The sequence below is a fragment of the Tachypleus tridentatus genome, chromosome 4 (assembly GCF_004210375.1).
Source record: "Tachypleus tridentatus isolate NWPU-2018 chromosome 4, ASM421037v1, whole genome shotgun sequence".
NCBI lineage: Eukaryota > Metazoa > Arthropoda > Merostomata > Xiphosura > Limulidae > Tachypleus > Tachypleus tridentatus.
In genome coordinates, this window is record NC_134828.1 from 55,144,849 (window position 1) to 55,169,590 (window position 24,742).

The following is a 24,742-nucleotide window of genomic DNA, read 5'->3' on the forward strand; positions in this document are numbered from 1 at the left end:
AGAACCTCTAAGTATACCTAAAGATGGGTTAATCCTGTAACTAAACAGTTTATAAATTTGCTGATGTAATAATTAGTCAGTATTGTCTTGTTTATGAAACATATTCTAATTTACATACATTGGTGTATAAAAAGACAATGATTCTGAAGAAAAACGTGAAAATTGATTGATGCAATAAATTTTTCCAACACTGTTTTATCATAGTGATATTGTATAAATCGCAATTTATTTCAACGATATTCGCTATCAAGAATGTTCCATTATGAGTTTTGGGGTTGGTTGCAGTCTTGCACAATAATCTTCAAATAATGCTAAGAATATAAAGAAATCAAGGACACAGCGCGGTCTAGTCATCAGTGCGCTGGACTATAAAGCTAAGGTTCTATAGTTAGCGACCCATTATTATCAAAAGAAAAGAAAATTGGACTCTGCACTTTCGAAACTTTCACAAAGGAAACGGTCAAATCTATCAAGCTGGCTTACCAAAAATAGTTCAAGAGTTAGCGGTTAATGGAGTTAAATAACTGTCTTTACTTTAGTCTGTCACTTAAAAATAAGAACAGCTAGCTCTGACAGCTTTCGTACAGTTTTGAGTGAACTTCAATAAAGAAACGAACTAGCAATGAAAGCATCTATGTAAAATTTACTGTGCTTTGAAATAACATGTGTCATAGTACTTCTTTAGTTTTTAAACAAGATACTATGTTAACTAATTTAATAAACTTATGGTATAGCATATTCTTCGAGCAAAACAAAACTAGTTTTAAAAATGTTACCTTGGCTGTTTTAATTAAATACTTACTTCACAATATTTTTAACGTGAGGAAAAATAACTCTAAAATAAAAACTTGTAGGTCAGTTTTTATGAAAAAGTTTACTTCGCTTTAAATGAACAGATTATTGATAATCGTTTCATTTTCTGAAAAGCCTTATACTTTAACAGTATTAGATATATTTTTATCCTTTTTATCGTTTGTTTTGAAGAACGTTTTCTACACACACCTATATGACCTGATTAGGACGCACAACGTACAAACTGTGGGTCGTTCGAATCCCTTCACGAAGCATGTTCTCACTTTCAACCGTGGGGGCGTTTTAATATCAATCAATCCCGTTTTCATTGAAAGTCTAACACTTCTAAATTAGTGACAGCTACAGCAGATTGCCCTCGAGTAGCTTTCCACGAAATTCTTCAAAACAAACATATATATTTGAACATTTCACATTTATAGATTAATTTATAATGCCTGGTACTATAACGAAAACGCCCCCTATATTTTTTTCAAGAACACAACGTGTTTGACATCCTTGCACTTAATATAATTTAGATGGAATGACAGAACTTAACAAGAAATAAGATAATTTTGTGTTTATAATTATATTAAGGAAATGCAACAGCAAACAAGAGGAAACCTTTGATTCAATTAACGTAATGGCATGAGCAATACACTTTCAACCACAAATCACTTTTTATGCAAGATCAATCAGCAAACAAGAGCACATGACTGAAATAAACAAACTAATATCGAAGTAGAGAATACGAACTCCTAATTAGTTCTGCATCGTTGATTGTAACCTCCTGTATTTCTGAATATTACTTTCATTCACCTTGTTAAAAGTACCCACGCATTTTCTCTGTGTCAAAGTTTGCCACGGTTTCTATTTAATTATTATTTTTATATTTCTTATTCACGATGCATACAAAATAAGATTCAATACATCATACCATACGACTTTTGATGCTCAAAACATCTCTATATATTTCATCGAGCTAAGGTTACTTTTTTATTCATGTTTGCAAAATCTTTGAAAGACTGAAACCGGTTAAGTCAAACTTTATATGATTCTTACAGATCTGGCTATATATTTCAGCTTAAACACGAACAGAATATAAAGGAAAAAATAAATAAATTGTGGAAAAATATTTCTATTTTATTTTTTAATATCTTCCCTTTAAGAGATTTATGTTTATCAATAGATGTCAAAAATCGTAGAATTTGATAGAAATAAGGAAAACTAACGACTTATATTCAGAGGACAAATTTTGTTTCGTAGAGGTTCATCAGTGTGCCGTACAGAATATTAGCTCTGATCCTTAAAGGCTTTCATCGTTGTTCCGTACGGAATATTAGTTCTGTTTCTTAAGAAGGTTCATTCTTGTTCTGTACAGAATATTATCTCTGGTCAGTAAAGAGATTCATCGAATTCTTATTTCAAAATCGAAGATATAATTTTGTGTGTGCTTGTATACTTTCTCATCAACATAATTGTCTAACTATTATAATGATCGATGCTTTATCACCTGTATTGTTTGTTAGTTTGAAATGAAGCACAAAATTACACAGCGGGCTATTATTGCTATGCTCATGACGGGTATCGAACCCTGGTCTAGCGATAAGAGTTCGCAGACATACTGCAGTGCTACTAAGTGTTAATTACCTGTATCTGATTGTTGACCATGGATTTTGTATTGTTATTACTTTAAGTAGATTGGTTTGTGTAATTCCTAATTTAGTACGTGACCACAGAAAAACGGTAACGCATGCGTTAAATTTCAAAAGGTGACTTACTGTTAGTTATTAAAAGAAAAAAGACGATCACGTTAGTATACATATTATACTGATACAAAAAGGACAATAATATAAAATAGTGTAGGTGGAGAATTAATACAATAAATGCACACCAGAAAGTAGTGCGTCAAGAAGTTCCGTGTAAAGTATTTAGAACCTTTCACCTACGTAATCAAACTGATTAAAACGTTCGCTTCTCATCGATCATCAGAAGTTGATTGTCGCTAGTCAGTTGTTAAACAACATGTCTTACCAAAATTTTCTGCTCACAAAACTAAGTTTCATCTGTACTGTTCTTCTACTGGGATCTGTTAACTTTACAAATGGTAAGTAAAAAAAATTATTAAAAGAGATAAACAGAAATATACAAGCTAGTCACAACGTATAGAAATTTAAGATTGACGAAATAATAATCAGTGATGACGAGAAAACCCACTTGTAGAGAAAAATATATATGTAAAAACGGCTGGTTTTGGTTGAGAAAATTTTTATGTAGAGGAGCGAACAACGTTTCGACCTTCTTCGGTCATCGTCAGGATCACAAAAAAAGAAAGAGGTAACTGACCGATAGTGACCTCATGTTTGAAGGGTGTTATGTAACGTAGTGTAGGAATGTAGAGAGTGTGCTTAGATGTTTTATTATATTTATTAATATGAGTATAAAGGTGTTCCTTTGTATTAGTTCATTGTGGGCTTGAGTTGTTGTACAAGTAAGGCTTCTTTAATTTTGCGTTTGTTTATGTTTGTTTCTTTATTTAGTATTTGGGTGTTTTCTATGGTTATGTTGTGTTTATTTGATTTCCAGTGTTCGAAAACGTGTGTTCTTTGAATCTTGTTTCCATTTTTCTACTTGTTCGGAATATATATATAAAGCCGATGTTTTTGGCTTTGACCAAATTATTTTCTGAAACTGGTAAAATTATTGTTTATGACAAATTAGCAGTGTATATTTCTAAAGAAAAAGTACCGTGTCCTTGTTTACGTTGTATGTGTGTGTGTGTGTATGGGGGAAACTTTCAGTTTCGGAACATAATTAAAACGTTAATAAGTCTATTCCTCAGGATGAGGCTGGAGTGAAGTAATGTAGTGAATTATGTCAGTCATTATCAATTTGAAATGCAACCAAGACAACTGTAATTACAGTTGTATTGAGTAGTTGTAGTGTCCTTGGCTTTATGTAACAAGAAGGAATCCTCAACAGGCGCAGCAATTGGAATTATGTTAGGCAGGATTAGAGTAAATTCATCTATGAGATATTTGTTTCCCTATATTTCTTCGCACCAGCAATACAAGTTGACACCACTTAGATTTTATTAGTTTTCAGGATCTCCACCAACCTATCATCAAATTGAAATTAGTTTATAAAGGATTAGAATAACTTAATGTATGAGATCTTGGTCGAAGTAAAATATATCAATCGAAAGAGTTTGACCTCCTCATTCCATAGCTGTAAATAGATCACAAATTGGTCAAGAGATGATGGAACTATGAGATACAGGTTTGTTTTTGAAAACAAACAACCAACAAAAAACTTAAAGTTGTTCTATGATCCGCTCAATAGTGGCTAAAAATAAGATAACAAATAAATATATATCTATTTATCTAATATGCAGTACTGTGCAAAAGTGTTAGGACAAAGTCAAAAATCAGATTTCAGACTACTTTCAAAGAACAATAGAAGGTAAATCACTAATTAAATATCAAAATTTTATTAATCTTCATATTTAGTACAACAAAAACTTGCTTGAGTTCAGCAAACACTTAATATTTTGTATGCCCCACTTTTGGCTTTAATAACTGCAAACAATCTATACGGCATTGTCGCAATATACTTAATTAAATTGTCCTTTGGTATTTTACTCCAAAAGCTTGTTTGTGTGTCTATTTGTTTAGAATTAAGCACAAAGCTACACAATGGGCTATCTGTGCTCTGCCCACCACGGGTATCGAAACGCAGTTTTTAGTGGTAAGTCCGCAGACATACAACTGTGCCACTGGGGGACTACTCTAAAGGCATCTAATACATTGTTATAAAGTTTATTTGGAATTAAGTTTTGATTTGTAAAGTTTTTACTCTTTCAAAATCCAAATATGCTGTATTAGGTTGAGGTTTGGGCTCTGTGGGGGTCATTGCATTATTTGAATCACTCTATCAGCTTCTTTCTTAACTAAGAAAACAAACAACCAACAAAAAACTTAAAGTTGTTCTATGATCCGCTCAATAGTGGCTAAAAATAAGATAATAAATATATATATATCTATTTATCTATATAGTAAAGACGATACTATTCTTCTGCATAGGTTTTATGAGTGTTTGGGGTCATTATTTTCTTGGTAATAGAATTCTTTACCAACAATACGCAAACCATTAGGATGGATAAGTTTCTCTTGATACTTGCGCTGGTCCATTATTTAATCTATTTTGTAAATATCTCCTGTCATCTCAGCAGGAATACATCCCCAAACCATCATACTGCTTCTTCCCTGCTTCTTGTTAGATGCTGTACATTGAGTTAAGTATCTTTCACCTTTCTTCCGCTGGACATACAACTTACGCTTTGAACTAAATATTTTAAATTTGGTCTCATCCGTCCATAACATTCTTTTCCAAGTATTAACAGTCCAGATTTTGTACTTTATAGCAAATCTAGGTCTCTTGACAAAACTTGGAGATCGAAATCAATTTTCATAAACTGTTACATGACCAAATATTCCATTCTCGTTGTGTCTTCTTGATACTGTAGATCTTTACACTTTTCTCTCATTTGTTACCTGGTTGTTTATCTCATGCTTTAGATCAGTGTCAATCTTTCTTCTTTTCTGAAGGCTGTATAAACGAAGATACTTAACATCAATAACATTGAGTTTAGCTGTTCTGTCTCTTTCTTTCTTATTTTCAAATTTATCTGTCTCAGTCTCACAATCTAGGTTGTACCTGGCAATGTTTAGGGAGCATTTTAAGTCTGCAGCAATTTGTTGGAGAGTCCAACAGGGCCCGGCATGCCCAAGTGGTTAAGGCACTCGACTTAGGATCGCGTTATAATGTTACGGTCAATTCCACTATTTGTTGTTAAAAGAGTGGCCCAAGAGTTGGCGGTGGGTGGTGATGACTAGCTGCCTTCCCTCTTGTTTTATACTGCTCAATTAGGGACGGCTAGCGCAGATAGCCCTCAAGTAGCTTTGTTCGAAATTCAAAATCAAATCAAACTTAGAGCACAACCAACATTAAAGCTGTTGTGCAAACTTTCTTCTCTACACTTTTGGGGCCATGACATGACAACAAAGCTTAATATATAATGTAAAATAATATTTTTATTAATGCTTATTTGTGGAGTGCTATTAAATTGATTTATTCTAGCATATACTAAGACTATATGCTAGCACCTTAACAGCATCTTTCTATATAGTTAAGACACTGCATGGGGTACAACAACTGTTATTTCAGACCCTACATTTGATCAGTATGTTCATTCAAGCAGAACCCTTATGACATGCTCTAGGTACAAGAATATGGGAATCCTAAAGAATACGTATTCTCAACCTGACTCATTCAGTTGTCAACAGGGATCAGTGAAACATTTTCATAGTGCTGAAATTTACATTATGTAATGACACGGAAAAATTAGCTCCCTAAAATGGAAAGAATAACAAAACACTCTATTGTCCTGACACATTTACACAGTGCTGTATATCCAAAGAAAGTTCAGAGTCCGATATCCGGCATAAAAAGATAAGTGTGCAATTACTTTTATTATCATCTCTTCATTAGCTAAATTACTCTTCATTGGAGTAGGTGCTATTTATTTAATCAGTTTCCATAAACAACAAATGTCATTATGTGAACTAGGTCAAATATGGAAATTGTAATCACTGTAAATTTTATTTAAGACATTTCCAATCACATTTTTATGGTAAATATTAATAATATTATAATTGATTTACTATAATTTAGAAGAACTGATAAATCAGGAACCAGTCTCCTTGCTTTTGAAGCGAGTCGAGCAATCACAACGTCTACAGGTTTGTTTTAGAACAAAGTCACATTGAGCAATCTATTTTACCCACCGTGGGGACCGAACCACAGATCTTAGCGTTGTGAGTCTGTAGATTTACCATTGTATCATCAGGGAACACAAGATCTGCAGGAATATTTTTTTACAATTCTAAGAATTTGTAATTGAAAACAAAGTGTAATATAACATATCAAACGCGTTACGTCCTTCAAATTCAGTGCTGAATAGGCCGTTCACCCAACAGCAGGGTTAAATTAGCTGAAAGGTTTTACACGTCTTACTTAAAACATTATAGTACGCCATTATTGGTCCACAACTCATTGAGATTGACCCAGGTCACAGTCGGGTGAAGAGGGTGAGGGTGTATTAATAATTACCTGTTTATAATTTTATGAACTTAATCTACAAAGTTGCATGAATGGACTCATTGTTTGACATTTCGCACCAGATTATCTAAAAATTTTCCAGTGACTTCTGTGGTCTGTCCACTTCTGCACGTAGGGTATGGAGATTTATAGTGTATAAGTATAAAAACAAAACACACACCAACAACAAGTATGTCATAATGTTCTAAAATAAATAAGGAAATAATTATTATGCTAGATAATCTTAAAACATTATAGTGATTCATAATAGGAATCGCTCGGAAAATTCACAAAATATCTAACTGGTCAGTGTAGAGATGCCATGAATGAAAAGTATTATTCACTGTCAGCTTCAATTGTGACTCGCTGAGATACCACCAGAGACAGATTACTTATAAATTTCAAACTCCCTTTCTTTAAAAAAAATAAATACGGCTATGAGAACGAACTTGAACAGGTGTCCACTAAAAAACATTCCGGTTTTCTTAGAATTTTCATGCAAGCTAGATAACAGTTCTCTGCACATAGCTGTACTTAATTTGGAATTAACTTGCCATAGGAAAGACAGCTAATCTGCGCCATCAGCTGCCAACTCTTCGCAAATCCAATGTCTTAAAGTGCAGAACTTGGTTTTGCAACAACAAGATGCAAACCATAGATTTTAAAATTTACAGTTCTAACAGGTTAACTACTAATTCATGTATGCACTGTATTGTTTTGAACAATATAAACTTATCAAAAACAAATTGTTCACTCTTTACCAAAGTTTTTGGAATTGGAGATATTTTCTTGCCTTTGACTAGATGACCATCTGTAGAAACAGTTTGTCCTTTGTACATCAGTGGATCAGCAGTAAGTTAATGAGCTTAGGACGTTAACATCCCAGGCTTGATTCCCGCAGTGAAGAGAATAGCCAATTGTTTAGTTTTGCTCTCAAAAAATAACAACTATAATTTTTGATTTAAAATTGAATTATATTTATAACTAGTAGTTTATATATTTTAATATTTTCGAAGCTTATTGTTTTGTCATAGATTTATAGGTTTTGGAGCTAGTAAGCTTGGTTCGAATCCCTGCGATATGAAAAAAATTCCCCGCACTTTCAGCTGTAGGTTTATATGATGGGTGGCTGCTAGTGAATGGTTGTCTTCCCTTTGATTGGTAGTTAAAAATTTAAAACGGAGCAAATAGCCTTAAGCTTTGCCATAATTACAAACTGAAGCTTATGAATTAACTTACCAAACAGTTGCAAGCATTTGAGTCAAAATATCTCATTATCTTAATCATCATCCTAACATGCCCTATTCTGTAGCAATTATTATTATATTACTGTATATTTTATGTTGGAAGTATGTATTTTAAAACGTTACTTATGAGCTCCGTAGGAGAATTTTTGTGGATATATTTTTATCATAGATAGTATCGAGATTATTCTTTAGTTTATAGTTATTGAATAGATACAACAATGTTAATCATGAAGCACGAAAGTGGTTCATAATAGAGATCGCTCATTAATTTTATGAAATATCTAATAGATCACAGGGCAAAAAATCATCATAAAAGGAAACTTGTTCTTGAACACAACACCCAAGACCTTCTATCTTAATGGCTAATGCTGCTAAAATATTGATAACAGCAAGAGAAAAAGATGTTCTGATTGTTAAACAAAATTAAAATTCATTCATTTGTTCTTCATATTATTCTTATTTCACAAGCCTACAGGAAAAATGGCTATGAATATTTTATTCAAACATGAGCAGTCCTATTAAAACAGCACCTGCACAGATCACAGGACTATAATTATGTTGATTGTTGAAAGAGAATGATATACAATTTATCAGATTTTTCATCGCTAGTGATCAAGTGTCTCATCGAAGCCTACAACAAAAACGGTTATGTATACTGCGCCAAAATCTATGCGCAGCTACTGAACCTAAAACTCCTGAGAAGGTTATAGGGTTATTTTTATGTATATTCTTGGATGCTCTTATTTGCTATCATCATAAACTTTTCGAAACCATTCAAGTATTGTAGAATTGTAGAAGCCAGTTAAGCACCCTCATACTAGTCGGAAATGTTCCGTTTTATATGAAAGTCGAAAATGCTTCGTTTTATTAGAATAAACCATGTTTATATTTATAACTTTGTCTCCAGCCTTTTTGCTTGTACAGCCAAAGCTGATACGGTCAAAACGGTTACGAATATTTTACTGAAACCTGGAAAATGGTAATGAATGAGTATTGAGCATAGGAGTAATTTTAAAATTAATTCAATCACCTTCATTTCTTCGGCCTGGAATATTTACCTAAGTGCTTCACTTTCTGCAGTGGAAAAAATTCAGGGCTTTATTAACGCGCATTAAATGGAAAATAATTTGTGCAACTTATAGCGCATTAATTTGAAACTGACATGTTGAGGATTCATCATTTTTCGAGTTTGCTGTTTTACTTTGCTTTTATATCGTTTTCTGCGATTATTCTCTAATGGTAAACGATTACCATAGTAGAATTCTCTACTCTTGTGGAACAGCAATATGTCTGTAGTCTTACAATGCTAAACACCGATAGTGGGCAGAACACAGATCTTCCATTGCAAAGCTTTGTGCTTAACTACAAACAAATACTCGAGGGAAGAAAGCTGCCGAACTAATACTATTTATTTTTTATTCACTTAACAATTCGGATATTTCTCACTGGAAATTGAAAAACTAGTAAGTTTGCTATTTACCATTTAATATAAAATTTATGTTAAGATACATCATGCCTTATTCTGTTTTAATATCATTATGCAATTAATAACAGGAATACTTTTGTTTTGTTTTTTTGAATTTCGCACAAAGCTACTTGAGGGCTATCTCTGCTAGCCGTCCCTAATTTAGCAGTGTAAGACTAGAGGGAAGGCAGCTAGTCATCACCACCCACCGCCAACTCTTGGGCTACTCTTTTACCAACGAATAGTTGGATTCACCGTCACATTATAACGCCCCCACGGCTGAAAGGGTGAGCATGTTTGGCGCGAAGGGGATGCGAACCCGCGACCCTCAGATTACAAGTCGTATACCGTAACACGCTTGGCCATGCCGGGCCCTAACAGGAATACAAAATAATGTTAAATATAATCTCTTCAGTGCTGTAAAATGATAACTATTTAATGCATATTGTTTACTGTTAAGAACAAAGTTAAGCAATAATTTATATACGCTGTGCCAAAGAATTACGAAACTCAATTTTACGGTTAAAAACCCTCAGATATACAACTAAGGGGTATGTTTCTGTATACGATAAAATGTGTTAGTGAATAGTTTCGTTAATTTATCAAAACCAAGATTATAATATAGATTATTCTTATAAGATATAGGGCTCATAAGACTAAAAGTTGAGTTACGATACTTGCTGTGGGAATAGCACACGTAACCCATTATGTAGCCTTCACTTAGTAACAAAAAAAGGTTATAAAATATATTTATGTCAGAATGGTTTTACAAATATCCTTGAGACTTTACTAATGGTATTTTCTGCAATATTTTACACAAAATCTTATACACAATTTCTTATCAAAATTTCAAAAATGAAAACATTTAATCATACCTTAACTTTTTGTTACCATATTCACATTTTTCATGATAAAATGCGGCAGCTAATATTCTTCAAGTTTCATTTAGATTTAAAACAAATTTGCTACTACTTTCTACGTAATAGTCCTTGACAAGGCAGCGGTAAGTCTAAGGATTTAGAACGCTAACAGCTGAGGTTAGATTCCTCACGGTGGACACTATGGTTTTGCTCTAAATAGAACAACAACAGGGAAATTTAGTTAATAAAAAGTCTATTGAATATGTCGGGAACATATTTAATACATAGAGATAAGAAAAGCTCAGATTAAAACATCCTAATTATATATTTAAATTACTGATGTTATGTTTTAAGACAATGTGAAGCGTGTACAAATTTGATTTTACGTGTACCTTTTTTTATTTTGATCTCAGGTGGATGTACCAGCTATGGTCATTCTTGTCTCGGAGGTAAGTATTATCTTTCGATGATGCAAAACAATAAATAGTTCTTTGGCTAAAAATAATTTCTTCATAAAAATTATTAATCAAACACACAATAAAATAATAATAACCATAAATGTTCAGCAGTTTTATATTTTGTTATAAAATGTCAAGTTTATTAAACTTTTTTTTAAGTCTAAGAATGTTCATTGTTTACATTCTCGGTAACTATGACAAAATTTCATTCTTTAGTTACCGAGAATTTAAACAATAAGCACTACTATCTATAGATTCTGTATCGTAAGTCAATGCTTCTCAACTGAATGAGTGGTTCATCCAGGGATAAATGAGATCAGAATCAGTGTGAATGAGAATGATGGTGTGAATGGCAGAGTGAATGAGTATTAGTAATTATAAAACAAATTCAAGAACAAAAAGTTATTAGTTATCAATATTTAATTTAGTTGTAGTTTCACGAATATATTTATTATTTTGTATTTATTCAAGTTGAAGTTTGGTGTATATTTAAGTCACAATAAAGAATTTTGAAATGGTGAAAGTGAGATGTAGAAAAACACTTATAGGGTTGAATGATATTGGAAAAGGTTGATAAGTCTCGAGAAAAGTGAATAGCCTTTACTGGAATTCGGCGGAATGATGAATAAGAATCACATTTACATAAAGATTATGAAGTAAAGCTATTCCATGATCTGTGAAGTCGCCTCTTATTACTAACAAAAATACATTCATGTCAGTGTTTCTTGTTTGTGCGTCCACATTTATCTTCTTACTCATCACGATTTGAGAATGCATGCGTTAAAGATAGTCTGGTTTGAATTTCGCGTAAAGCTACACGAGGGCTATCAGCGCTATCCGTCCCTAATTTAGTAGCAACAGACTAGAAGAAAAGCAGCTAATCATTACCACTCCGCCAAGTCTTGGGCTATTTTTTTAGCAACCAATAGCTTGATGTTTCGCACATTATAACGCCCCCACAGCTGGAAGGGCGAGCAAGTTTGGTGGGACGGGAATTCGGACCCGCGACCCAGGTGTTAGTCAAACGTCCTAACAATATTGTCATATCTAGCCTAGTTAATATGCTTAAAAGTAACGTTATTAACTATATAAATAGAATGTTCATAGTACTTCATAAAAACAACTTGCAGATATTAATGTAGTAACGCGTCTTGAGTTGTGGGGATGCAAGTGACATGCTTAGCATATTTATATTTAGCTCACGGCGAATTCTACCTATTCGGAAATGAAATATCATCCGTATAGCGTATTGTGAGATTACTAAACGATTAGAGTGAAAAGTAAGATATTTCACAGAAAACAGCCTTCGGTGTTCTTTATAGAACAGGAAAATCACATACAGACAAATGACTTGGACAGAAACAGGCTCCGAAACATACTATAAAGTTTAAACCAACCAAAGAAATAATTTCATTCTGCAAATTGAAGACTATGGTTATGAAATATAATTTTATGCTCCTCCCACTCAAACCCATGACATGAAGATTCACATATCGTCTGATACCGTTTACAAGACAAGGAACAATAACTTAAAGTTGATAAAGGCTCAGAAACCTAGAGAAACTTCTTGAAATCAATGCATGTTTTGATAAGAAAGATATCCGATGGCATTAGTATCACAATATCCAATTCAACAATGTATCATCACTTCTCCCACTGCACTGGCCTTGGAAATTGATATCAACAGAAGGTCATTTGATCCAGATAAATCATCCAATGTAGAGTAAAACCTCGGCAGTGAGTAGACATCCCTCAGAGTGGCTACATTTGCCTTCCAGTAGTCTACACAGAGCTTTGTGAATTCGTTCTTCTTTTTGATAAGTAGAATAGATTATGCTTACGAATTCGTTTCTCATTCTTATTCATTTATACCTCCTATCTCTTTCAAAGCTTCAGGTTGTTTTCAAAGTGGGAGTCGTCTGGTTAACTAACGTATTGGGCTGCATTTATAGTGCCAGTGTTATTAGATATTTTATTTGTTTGGTCTTAGTCATGAAATCAACTAGAGAAGATATCTTTGTTTTATGCAAGTTGTGTAATCTGTGGCAATAATTAACTGCAAGATAAAACAGCTCTTGTTGTCATGCAGGGATTTGACATAAGATTTCCTGCTTTTGGCCTTATTTGATCTGGGAGTATTATTTGTACAGCTTCGTATTTTGCAATGTCCATTTCAGACTTCACTCGAACTTTACGTTTTGCAGTGTTCATGGCCCTAATTACGACACGTTTATTCTTCAGATCCTCGAAAATTCTCCCAACCAATAATCCTTACATTCCTGTACACCTTAGTTCTTCTTGCAATCCTCTGTATATGTACAGGAGCTTAATCACTGTTCTCTTTAATTCTATATAGTTTTGTTATTAATACTTCTTTGAACATTACGCATCTTTCTTTTACTTCTTCTCTAAAATACCTGTTTTTGTCTTCTTGTTCTTTTAATTTTCTATCTCTTTCTACATGTTTTCTTTCTACAATTTCATCATCTCCAGCAAATTTCTAACTTTACTTCATGCCCCTGCTATTGTCATATAGAAGTTTAATCAATGTTCTATCGTTGGGCAGTTTTTGGATTATTTGGTAAAACTAAAGCAAAGTCCTGTCTATGTAGTGATAATGAATTCAATAACGTTTACTTCTAGCTACCTTCACTTATAGGCCTAACTTTACAAAAATTTCAACAAAAACCACTCTTAATGAAGAGTAACTTCTCTACAACGTACTTGTAAAATTTCTTCTTCAATTAATCAATAAGAAATACGTTGAATCGCAAATACAATAATACTTGTAGACATAACAACCAGTGCCAGATTAAGTATTTATTTATACTTTTATTTTAAATTAGCTGCATTGATTGTTTAACGATGGGAGAGAGTTTCATAATAATAATCGGGCAGATAATGTGACATAACTAAAATACTCATTTGTGAGTAGAACACTGTTTCATTTTCGGAAGTACCCTGTAGTCTTAAACAACCAAATTTGTTATCAACAAAAACAGGTGTTACTAACAGGTTAGAACGGAAAATGTTTGAAATGGCGCGGGGTCTAATTTGTGAGATCAAAAGCCAACACATATTGTGCAAAGCACAATCAGTATGCAAAGTGCGCCAATGCTATGGGGTTCTAGTGGAATGCTACTATTTCTAGCCAAGAAATGCTAATGCTTCATAAGAAGAATGTAGACAAATTAAATACCACAAGCAGCTGCACTGTAACTATATAAGCATAATTTCTTTCATCATAAAAATAGGAGTTGGGCCGATCCCTCTTTGTGTACGTGCGTGGATTAGAAAGTTCTCGTAAGAATCAGTTTTTGCATTCTGTTGATTAGAAGGTAACGCTCTAGTATTAGAAACGCACAAACCTGTAAGATACATGTTATTGCTTAGTAGACAATGATTTGGGGTAGAACATTATTCATAAGTAAAACATTTTCCTAATTAATATATATTTTCTTGGAAATATAACTGCGGTTAAATTAAAAGTAGCTGTCAACTGTGATGTGAGAAATAGCAAAATCATATCATTACTATGATGTTGCTGCATATACAATGCAAAGAGGTTCAGGAATTCGAGGTGTTTCTAACAGAATTAAGATTTGTGTAACTATGTTTTGCACAAACACTATAAAGCTAAATTTTGGACAGTTAGGCAAATTTATTTTACACATGGATACCAGGCGTGTTAAAGAAATACGACAACAAACTCTTTATGCAGGTTTTTTAAAACTTAAAACATGCTTTCGTCACATTGAAGTTTTGTCAAAATTCTATTGTTGAGCAGTTTTGGATTATTTGGTAAAATTATTGGTTTGTTTTGAATTTTGCATAAAGCTACACGAGGGCTATCTGAGCTAGCCGTCCCTAATTTAGCAGCATAAGACTAGAGGGAAGACAGATAGTCATCACCACCCACTGCCAATTCTTGGGCTACTCATTTACCAACGAATAGTGGGATTGAACATCATATTATAACTCCCCCACGACTGAAAAGGCGAGCATGTTTGGTGTGACGGGGATTCAAACCCGCGACGCTCGGAGTACTAGCCGAGTGCTTTATCCATCTGGCCATGCCGGGCCAGGTAAAAGTAAGGCAAAGTCCTGCCTATGCAATAATAATGAGCCAATAACTTTCACTTCAGGCTACCTTCATTGATAGGCCTAACTTGACAAAAATTTCAACACTTTGTAAAAACTATAATGAAAATAAAATAGTAAAACTGAAACATTTGTTTGGTTTAACGCAAAGCTGAGTAATAGGTAGTGTTCTATCAACCATATCAAACTCAATTTTAGCGTTGTAATTTCGTAAGTTACAGCTTATTCACCGTGGAATTAAACTGAAACAGCACGTTAAATTATGAACAGAAGGGCCATTTCGAATGGAAGGACCCCTTCTTATTTAAGGTTTAAAACAAACACATTTTACACTTCAATGTAAAGCTAGAATGTACCTGTTTAAAAATACAAAAATCTAATACAATTTTTTTTCCCTTAAAAGGTTAATTGACAAAATAAATAGGTTGAATTAATTTATGTCATTTATTTCGATTTTTGCTTACCAATTTGAAAACTTTTATTTCTTAGGCCACGGTAAAAGAAGATATGAAGCCATTAAATCTCACCTCAAACTGCGTGAATTTTTTGAACATTTTTTTAAGGAACACCAAAAGTTTCCAATCAGGTACGAACCACCTTTGTCTGCTTACAACTTTGAAGAAATTGGTTCTCAAGAAGAAAAAAGCGATGACAGCTACAACGACCCTGAATTTATTTACACAATATTATCTAGTTTTACAAAAAACAAGAAGTACTGATGTTATTTAATCTTGCATATTTTGAGTTAGCACCATATTTTGTGACACTTAAATAATATTACAACTTGAAATAGCATATGTGTAGCTTTAATAAATGTTCAAAAGTTACTTGGGTTTGTAGTCGTACATATTAATCCCATTGGAACGGATATTGGTCATATTTGTTTGTTTTTGCAATTCGCACAAAGCTACTCGAGGGCTATCTGTGCTAGCCGTCCCTATTTAGCAGTGTAAGACTAGATATCGTCAAAAATATGTCAGTTTATTCAAGTTCAAGAAAAAAAAACAACTACCGTATTTCCCGCCGCCGAGGACGCATCCATATTTTGATTAGCTAAATATCGAAACAAAAGAAGAGATAAACATAAAAATAAGGTCGCAGCACTTCCACCAATCTTACTAAGATGTTTAGTGACTTACGGTACATGAATCCTCTCGACCACTTCTCGTTTATTCTAATCCTATTCTAGGAGGGCCCTCCCCTCCCCCTTTTCTTTTTATAGAAGCCATGATGTGGGCTGTGTTAAAAAATTTAATTCAGCTGAACTGTTTCAGAGAACTCCTACAAAGAACAGGTCTGTGTTTTTTTTTCATCATTATGCAATCTTAAATCTGGAAGCACCTGGCTTTAGTTTTTAGTGATATTGTTTGCATAAATGAAAAAAATAAAACCCGTGCTCTCTTTTTGTTATCATTCTGTAATCTATATCAGTACTTCTGCGACCTTTATTTTTTAGGGAATGCTTTCAATCTATTAAATTTTATATCAGATTATTTTGCTACATCAGTTTTTTAAATTGGTGTGATAATTTTCGACATTCTCTGTACAAAATATTTTCTCTGACATAATATGCGATTGTTATTTTATATTGGGTTGAGAAATAATTCGTGAGCGTTTTTTCAAGTTAAAAAAATATATTCATAAATGAAACGCTTTCGCAAAATATTTCATGTCATTTGGTAGATAATTTTTTGCTCTAATAGATGGTGTGTTTGATTTTCATGTCTTTAATTTTTGCTTTCATTTTCAGCTCATTAAATGGAATGTCAAGTGGACAAAATCGAGCGTTTTCGACACCATCTGCTTTTCGCATTTAATTTCTTGCAATTTTGTTTACAATAATGCATACTATATACCTAGGTATTACATGAAATAAAGTATCATAATAAATGTTTTGGGTGTAATGTGTTCATGCATTGAAGTATTGTATAGTCTTGCATGTAATGCTTGAATGAAATTATTTAAAAACGCTCACGAATTATTCCTCAACCTAATACATCAGTGTGCAAACTTAATCTCGCAAGTGAAGTTTCTACAATACACGAAATACTGGCGATTTCGAGTTTTATTTCTAGAGAATGAAGTTTATATCAAGGCTTTTGTAAACTTGTAGAATAAAATTTAACACTCAAATACAAGAGTATGTATAGATGGGAATGTTTTGACTGACAGTTACCACTATTCACATATGCCCATGTCTATCGTGAATTTAAATATTTCCCTATTACTTTTACGATGAGAATCTTGCAATCTCTAAAATTCTGTTTGTGTATAAAACCACCAGTTTCTAAACTATTGTTACAAGATTACATCCCCATATTATACTTTTAAGATTGGTAAAGCATTTTTTTGAGTCTGCAATTCTGAATGTACAATCTTTCAAATAGATATATGGTGCTAGTGTTTGTTTGCTGTAGGTGCTTCTGATTGTTTGAGGTTCTTCATTAATAACCTGTACAATGCAAATTACACAACTTTTAAATTACATCTGAAATTCCCTGTAAGTTTGGCACAGTCATTTTATTTCTTCTGCAGTTTAAAGATCTTCCCTGAAGCACTACACAATATTCATAAGGTCTGCCTTACGAGTTAGTTCTTTTGATTCTTGTTATTCTTAATTCATAATTTGTGAGCAACAATCAAACATTCCTTTTGTTATGTTACTAATACTCTGTATTAACTATAAGAAATATTGTAGGGATAATATATTTTGCACTCTTTATACTGGTGGTAGTATTACACTTCAGTATAATACTGTAGGTGCATCTTTTATATAAATAATTTCCAAGTTTGATGCTATTTTTTGGATTCAAAATTTTACTTTTGATGATTTGGTTCAAAGACACTATGTTAGACAAAATATGTTCTCTACAAGGAACCCAAGTCCAGATACAAAAAAAAAGTTTGTACATAATGTTTAGCTGTGTTTAGTATTTCCCAATAGATACAAATAAATGAATCTGCTTAAGAAAACAAAACGTAAAAGGAAGCCTGAGGATAAATATTAAACAAATGTTCTACGAATGCCCAGGTGACCGAATGTTTGATTTTAACATTCTGGTACAAATTAATAACCTGCATATGTCTTATGTTTAAACATATACCTTATATTATCAAACTGGATATATATCACTGTTTTTTAATATGATGCTAAAAAATTTTCTTTTCTGAACAAGGTGTGCATTGTTTTTCACTCCTGTTAAATACTTTTATATGAAGGGAAAGGAGGTTATATTCTTACAAGCATAAAACATGCTCTTTGAGAACATAATAGTGCAGACATTTCTAACAAAACTGGATGAATTTCATATTTAGTATCTGCTACAAATATGTGTAGATAATAGTTGAAAAATTATATCAAAGTTTTCTAAATTTCAAGGTCCTTGGTGTAATTATATCACTTCTCTAAAATATTTATTAAATCTTAAGTCTTTCTTATCTGAAAGTTTTATTGAGAAGCACTATTGACATTTATTTTTTTAATATAGTTCATAAGGGACACAAACTGTTTGGTTATTGTGTGGAAATGTAATAAAACTAGGATATAAAAACTTGCATGTGTCCATAGATCTTTAGAATTATTTTACTTCATGTCCATGAGCATGCTCACAACATGCATTAGAGTTACTTCTTTATAAACATTGTAAGACTGAGAGGTAAATACATCAACAGAAGAAATAACCTTTTGTCAATTATGAATCACCAATTCAAATTCAGTCAAAGTTGATTATTAAAGTATTTTACTGAAAACACTACTTGCACCAAAGAAAGAAAACCAGTACATGCTCCATTACATTACTGAAATATTTTGAATATCAGATATAACAAAATATAATTTCAGTAGCAATTACCTGTGATTAAAGGCTTAATTTTTACACAGTGCAATTGTAATTCAATCATTTACATTCTTTACAACTTTATTTGGGTATAGATTTCCCCATATATATATGATTACAAATTTAACTAAATAACAATTCCTTCTAATATGACAATTTCACATTAAAAAAAAAAAAAATTGAAAGTGTAAAACCACCCAATACTTGCAATTTATCAACCATATTAAATAAAAAAAAAATCATTTACTGAGGTTGCAGAAAAACATACTTCACAAATGTCAAAATGAAGGCAACTGCTGCATTATCAAGAAACTACACAAGTTGTGAGAAATTTATACACTGGTTAGGTAAGAGGAGAAATATGAAAGTCAAAGACATCCAGGTCTTTTCATGTTTTCAAAAATAATATCTTTAGATCTATAAACTCAGGTTATGGAAACCAGCATCCTTTATTTTAATTTTCTAAACACATCAGTTCAGCTTCTTTCAATCTCATAAAATTCCTTAATCTGATGCACTTCCTTGATCATCAACATCTTCTTCATTCATTAGTTGAGAAAACTTGTTTGTAATAGGATAAATCTGTATAGAATATAAAGAAAGATAAATACAGTTAAAAGGAAAGCTACTGCAAAAAATATTAAGTTTTTTAGTTTTTTTTTCAGTAAGAAAATGATACATTAATAACCTTCTTGGTAAACTTTTTGTTGAAGGTAACTTTAGTATTTCAGCCACTGAAGATTGGGTAAGTTACAAAAATTGAAATTTTGGTAAACACAACATTTAAGATCATTTTTGATAGGTTTCAATATTAACATTAGACCTTGTCAAAAACCTATAAAAAGATTTTCAATAAAAGCTTTTAATGCACATATTTTTGTCAAGCCATACAGGGCTTTAATGAATTTTTAGGCTAAGTCTAGTGATCACAAAAACCAATATTATGAATTTTGTACAATGGAAATTCCCAATTCCCAATCTTTTTTAATTCCACAGATGTGAAGACATGAAATCAACTATTATGATAACTTCAGCATTTAAATTGGGTTGACAAACACTATTATAAAGTACAATGAAATTTGCAAATGATTGTTTCAGGAGGACATATCCAGATTTGATGGCAACTCATATTATGCTTTGAGTATGACCATCATTTCAGACATGAAGACTGGTGGAACAAAAAAACCCAAAAAACTATGAAAAGCCAAATTCTGTGTGGGCAAGACAAATTAAAATCAATACTTTATTCCCTCAACCCACACCCTTAACACAAATTCACTTAAACTGCTCTGCTTGAAGTGCTTCACAAAATGAAAGCCAACTTATTCCATCAGCTGTTAATACCATAACTAAATACAGGCTATAATTAATGTTAAAAATAGGTCCAAGCCATATAAAAATTTGACATCAGGGATGAAACGTAACACAGTCCTTCTGGTGAACTATCACAAAATTTGTTTACTTTGAAATTAAGCACAAAGCTATACAGTGGGCTATTTGTGCTCTGCCCACCACATGTACTGAAACCAGGTTTTTAGTGTCGAAGTCCACAGAGTTACTGCAGTGCCTCTAGGGGGCCACAATAAATTTGATAAAATAATGTACATATGTTAGTCTAATGAATAAAACATGTAACTCTTAACTGGAATTTTATAAAGTCAAACATTTTTTGGCAGCAGTTAGTTCTTTGCAAATTTTAAATGGAAATTATTCCTCATTAATTAAGATTAGTCAAGAAACATTTTGGTATACACTGTTTTTAAGTAACAAAAGTAAAAGAAAAAACTAGGACTTGAATTTCAAAGTAGTGTCACTTACCTTTGACAGGTAAACACGTTTGTTAATTTGTATGTTGCTTGAATATGAAAAAAATTATTTCAGGAAAAGAATGTAAAGAAAAACAAAGTACACAAATTCCTTTGTTAACTTCACACAATTTTATTTTGCATACCTTGATGTAAACAGGTCATAATATGCTTAATTCAATCATATTTAACTATTATCTGAAACTGTTTTCAAAGTTGTGCTTCATTAGTAAATATTCAAACATTCTGTGACATCATAAAATGAATGAACAGCTATAGTGAAAAAAAGAAAGCCATTAACAGAGAATGAAAATCATGAAAGAAACAAGACATGGATAATCATATTCTCAATAAGTGATAGTTTCTTACCAAATATAAACCTAAGCTTTATGCTGAGTAGAAAATTTCTGAAAACTTTTACAATTACGGTTTACAGATGAAACTCCTCAAAGCTGCGCAGGAATGAAAACTGGAATACTTTTTTATTTTACTCTTTGTGAATTACACTAATTAAAGTGTTATAAAATACCAAAATATCAATTATAAAATATTTTTTAGTTTTATGTCATTTTTGAAACCTGATTATGCAGGCACACACTTAACCCCCCAAAAGGAGTTCACTTGCCTAAAACCAATTATGTTTAGTGTCTAATTAACATCTTATTTCCTGAGGTAATGCCAGTAATAATTTTTAAATTAAAAAATAAAAATAGAACCAACTAAGAAAAAAACACCACTACCAGAAATATGTATTAGCTCTTCAGATGTGTTGGAATTGTCACTACTGAAGAAGAAAAAAGAATCTAAGTGCAATGATTTCTTTCAAACTCACTGAAAATACGTTCCTGTTTCAAAGGCTACTTGAATATTATTTCTTACTGTAAGAAAATTAGTAAGTCTTTAAGGATAAGATATACACCTTGGTTGGTTAGGTGAACTTTGTGAAAAGTTACTCAAAGGATATCTGCATTAGACATCCTGAATTTTGATGCAATAGACAGGAGGGAAAAGAACTAGTGTATGAAAATAGTTGTATTGGCATCATATCATGTTGCCCCCACACCTGAAAGGATGAGCGTGTTTGGTGGCAAGTTCCAAACTTGTGACTCTCTCAGTCTGAGTTAAATAAAAAGTCAATTAACAGTGTAGAAATGAACTGGTTAAGGTACAATATTCCTACTTTTCCAAAATAAACTTTTTTTTTTATTGCTTTATGATAAAACCAAATTTTTTTTCTTTTGAGATTTACTAAAAACATAAAAAATATTATGCATGTTTATTAGTTTGTAATCTAAAAATTATAAACACATACTGGACTTGACGCTTCATATTTCACAGAAGGACGAGGAGGTCTTCCTATATTATCATCTTTAGGCTGCCGTCTATCTCTATAAGTTTTTGAATCAGTGTCACTATGGTGGGCTTCAGTGTGTTTCTGATGCTCACCTAAGTCAAAACGTTAATCAAAGTTTATTAAAGCATATTAGAAGTTAACTTTTAATTTGAGAATTGGACTTATTATTCAAAACTGTAAATAATTATGCAAAAGTACTCATATGGATTAAATGTCATCACAATAAAACATTCCACTCAACAATGACCCTTTGTTCTTTTTTTTTTAAAAAAGCAATGAATTTCATAACTTAAAAACTGATAATATACATAAAGTATACAATTTGTGATTATACTATTACTTGTAATTACATATCAATTTTTGAAGAAATAAGTCAAACTGAAAATACTTTGCAATATTATAAGAAGTTCAACAAAACTTTATAACTCAGGCTTTACTTGAAGACAACATGCTCTTTGAATTAACCACATAAACTCAACTTATTTACAAAAAATTAAGATATGCTTTTTTTTACCTCTTCTAACCTCTTGTGACTCTCTACTCTGATAACTTTCTCTTTCATCTTCCTGCATGAGAAAAAATAAAATTTTCTAATAATAGCTTGTAATATAGAAGGAAGGAGAATGATACTTAAAGAAAAGAAAATACTGATGACTTTTTAGGTTTAATAAATACATGAAACTAGCGAATTCAACAACATGTGACACTACAGTTTTTTGGTTTTCAGGTAGATAATTATCAGAGATGAAAACAGCACATGGATCTTTATAGAGTTGTATGTGCTCTCTGGTGCGTTCCAAAACATTCTGGGACACTAAATATTCACTTTATTTACTGATAAAGTTATCAGTAAACAACAGTTTTGACATTTTAATTCACGTTTTAATGATCACAGGTTATAATTTTTCAATACTGAATAATATATTTCTGATAGGTAGTTCCCTTCACTCACATGATTCTTGTTCATTGCTACCTCCTGTATGTGAACTTTTCCTACACACATGCCACAAGAGCTTGCTGCTCCCCTCTTTTGGAATCAACCGATTCTACAAGTCTTTCATGTAAGTTATCATACATCTATTTCCTATGAACCTCTTTTGAACTATCATTTTGATGTTTGGCAGAATACAGAAGCACCAGAAGTGTGAATGGAAAGAAGTACCTATTAGAAAGAAATTTTCAGTGTAGATAAATAACTTCTAATACTTTTATTTCCTTCCTCTCACAAGATTAGTTAAAAATTACACATTCATAAGGAGAAACTTGTGTGAGAGAAGAATAGATGTACCACCTGAAAGCATTTGAAGAATACTTCTGTAGATGAGAGTCAGATTGGAAGTTGAGAACATAGCATATGCTTCACCCACTTGAAAGTATAAGATATCAAGGTGGAATACAAAAGGAGCACATCTTAGTGGGAGAGACTGTGGTAGGAAAGTGATCTTAACCAGAGAAAGATATTGTAACTCAATCCCACAAAAAGAAAAGTAGGTAGACAAAGATATGTCCCTGGGTGTAAAAGCAGTTAAGGTGCAATGGACTATACTTGGTAAGTTAAATCTAAAACCTCTTCATGGATTACTGACATCTGCACGAGGGTAGGATGAAAACCACACTTTCTTTACCTCAAACCCAAGAAATGGAGAATTAAGAATTACTTCCATTCCTGGGTGTGATGCAAGAATTAACTCTGAGCTGTCAATCTGGGAATTTGATACTTGGTACTGAAAGTATGTCTATTGCATACAATCAACTCCCCCAAATGTAAAACAGGCCAGGACCATTCAAATGACAATAATATCCCCATAAGAATAGAGAACAAGGGATGGCCAATGACAGAACTAAGACAACCTCATACACCACCTTTGTGATCAAAACTACAGACAAAGGAAATTGAGAGAAGAAGGTAAACAACAAAGACCTGCATGAGAACTTATATTAATTGATTCACTATAAATCCAAAACCTGCTTGTGAGGAACCAACATTCATGCATGGGTAGGATTAGGGCTCCTAACTGAATTGCATACTGACATCTCAATTTGATGTTTTGTCACAAATTGAAGGATATTATGTCCTTTACAGCCATATTACAGCACTACCCTACTCTGCAGTGAATGGTTATCACCATCTTTGTATGAAACCTATTCAGGAGGATGCTGCCACAGTTGACCATCCTAGTGGCAAGGACTTCCACACTCCACTAGGAGAAAGGAGATAAGAATGTATCAGAATGTCCAAATAAACATCATCATCTGAGATAGTGCAATGGGTAATCATGAAACAATTTTGAAAAGCAGACCATACCAATTTATTCAATCAAAGTGTGGCAGAGATAGGTAGCTATCATCAAGAAATCTACTGGTAGTTTGGTCCAAGCAAATTTATGAAGCAAACATTGCAAGGAATCTTGTGAAACACCCCATTTCAAAGGTGAGCAATGAAATGCCACGCAAGATAACATGAGCCAACATGGTTGTGCAGCGTGGATTTAGAGTTAAAAGAATAGCTGGTTAAGCACCTCTCAACACAGAGTGAGATCCATGTGACAAAAAGTAGAGAAAGGGACTTGATTTGTGAAACTGAATCGTTTTGCCAAATATCAAGTGTGAAGAAGCATAACTTGAAGGTAAGGATGTTGGATATGTGATTGAGGTTGATAAAGAAAGG

General features: G+C 32.6%; 2 protein-coding genes across 5 annotated transcripts in view; one reads left to right on the forward strand and one right to left on the reverse strand.

The window, feature by feature from the left end:
* The first annotated feature begins 2,751 nt into the window (after positions 1-2,751).
* On the forward strand, positions 2,752-17,589 carry CCHa2 (neuropeptide CCHamide-2). Its single transcript, XM_076498636.1, has 3 exons — positions 2,752-2,896; positions 10,934-10,969; positions 15,569-17,589. Exons 1-3 carry the CDS (start codon positions 2,815-2,817, stop codon positions 15,796-15,798), a joined length of 348 nt encoding a protein of 115 aa, XP_076354751.1. The 5' UTR covers positions 2,752-2,814; the 3' UTR covers positions 15,799-17,589.
* Positions 17,590-18,802: 1,213 nt separating this feature from the next.
* eIF4B (eukaryotic translation initiation factor 4B) overlaps positions 18,803-24,742 on the reverse strand; it is a 56,960-nt gene continuing 51,020 nt past the window's right edge. For 3 of the 4 annotated variants that reach the window (XM_076498631.1, XM_076498630.1, XM_076498632.1), the window contains 3 exons: positions 22,589-22,640; positions 22,033-22,166; positions 18,803-19,497 (listed from right to left, as the gene is read on the reverse strand). In XM_076498631.1, the coding sequence (XP_076354746.1) occupies positions 19,420-19,497; positions 22,033-22,166; positions 22,589-22,640 (264 nt within the window). In that variant the 3' untranslated portion in view covers positions 18,803-19,419. Of the gene's footprint in view, positions 19,498-22,032; positions 22,167-22,588; positions 22,641-24,742 lie in introns of those variants that run through there. The other variant, XM_076498635.1, reaches the window with a different exon arrangement.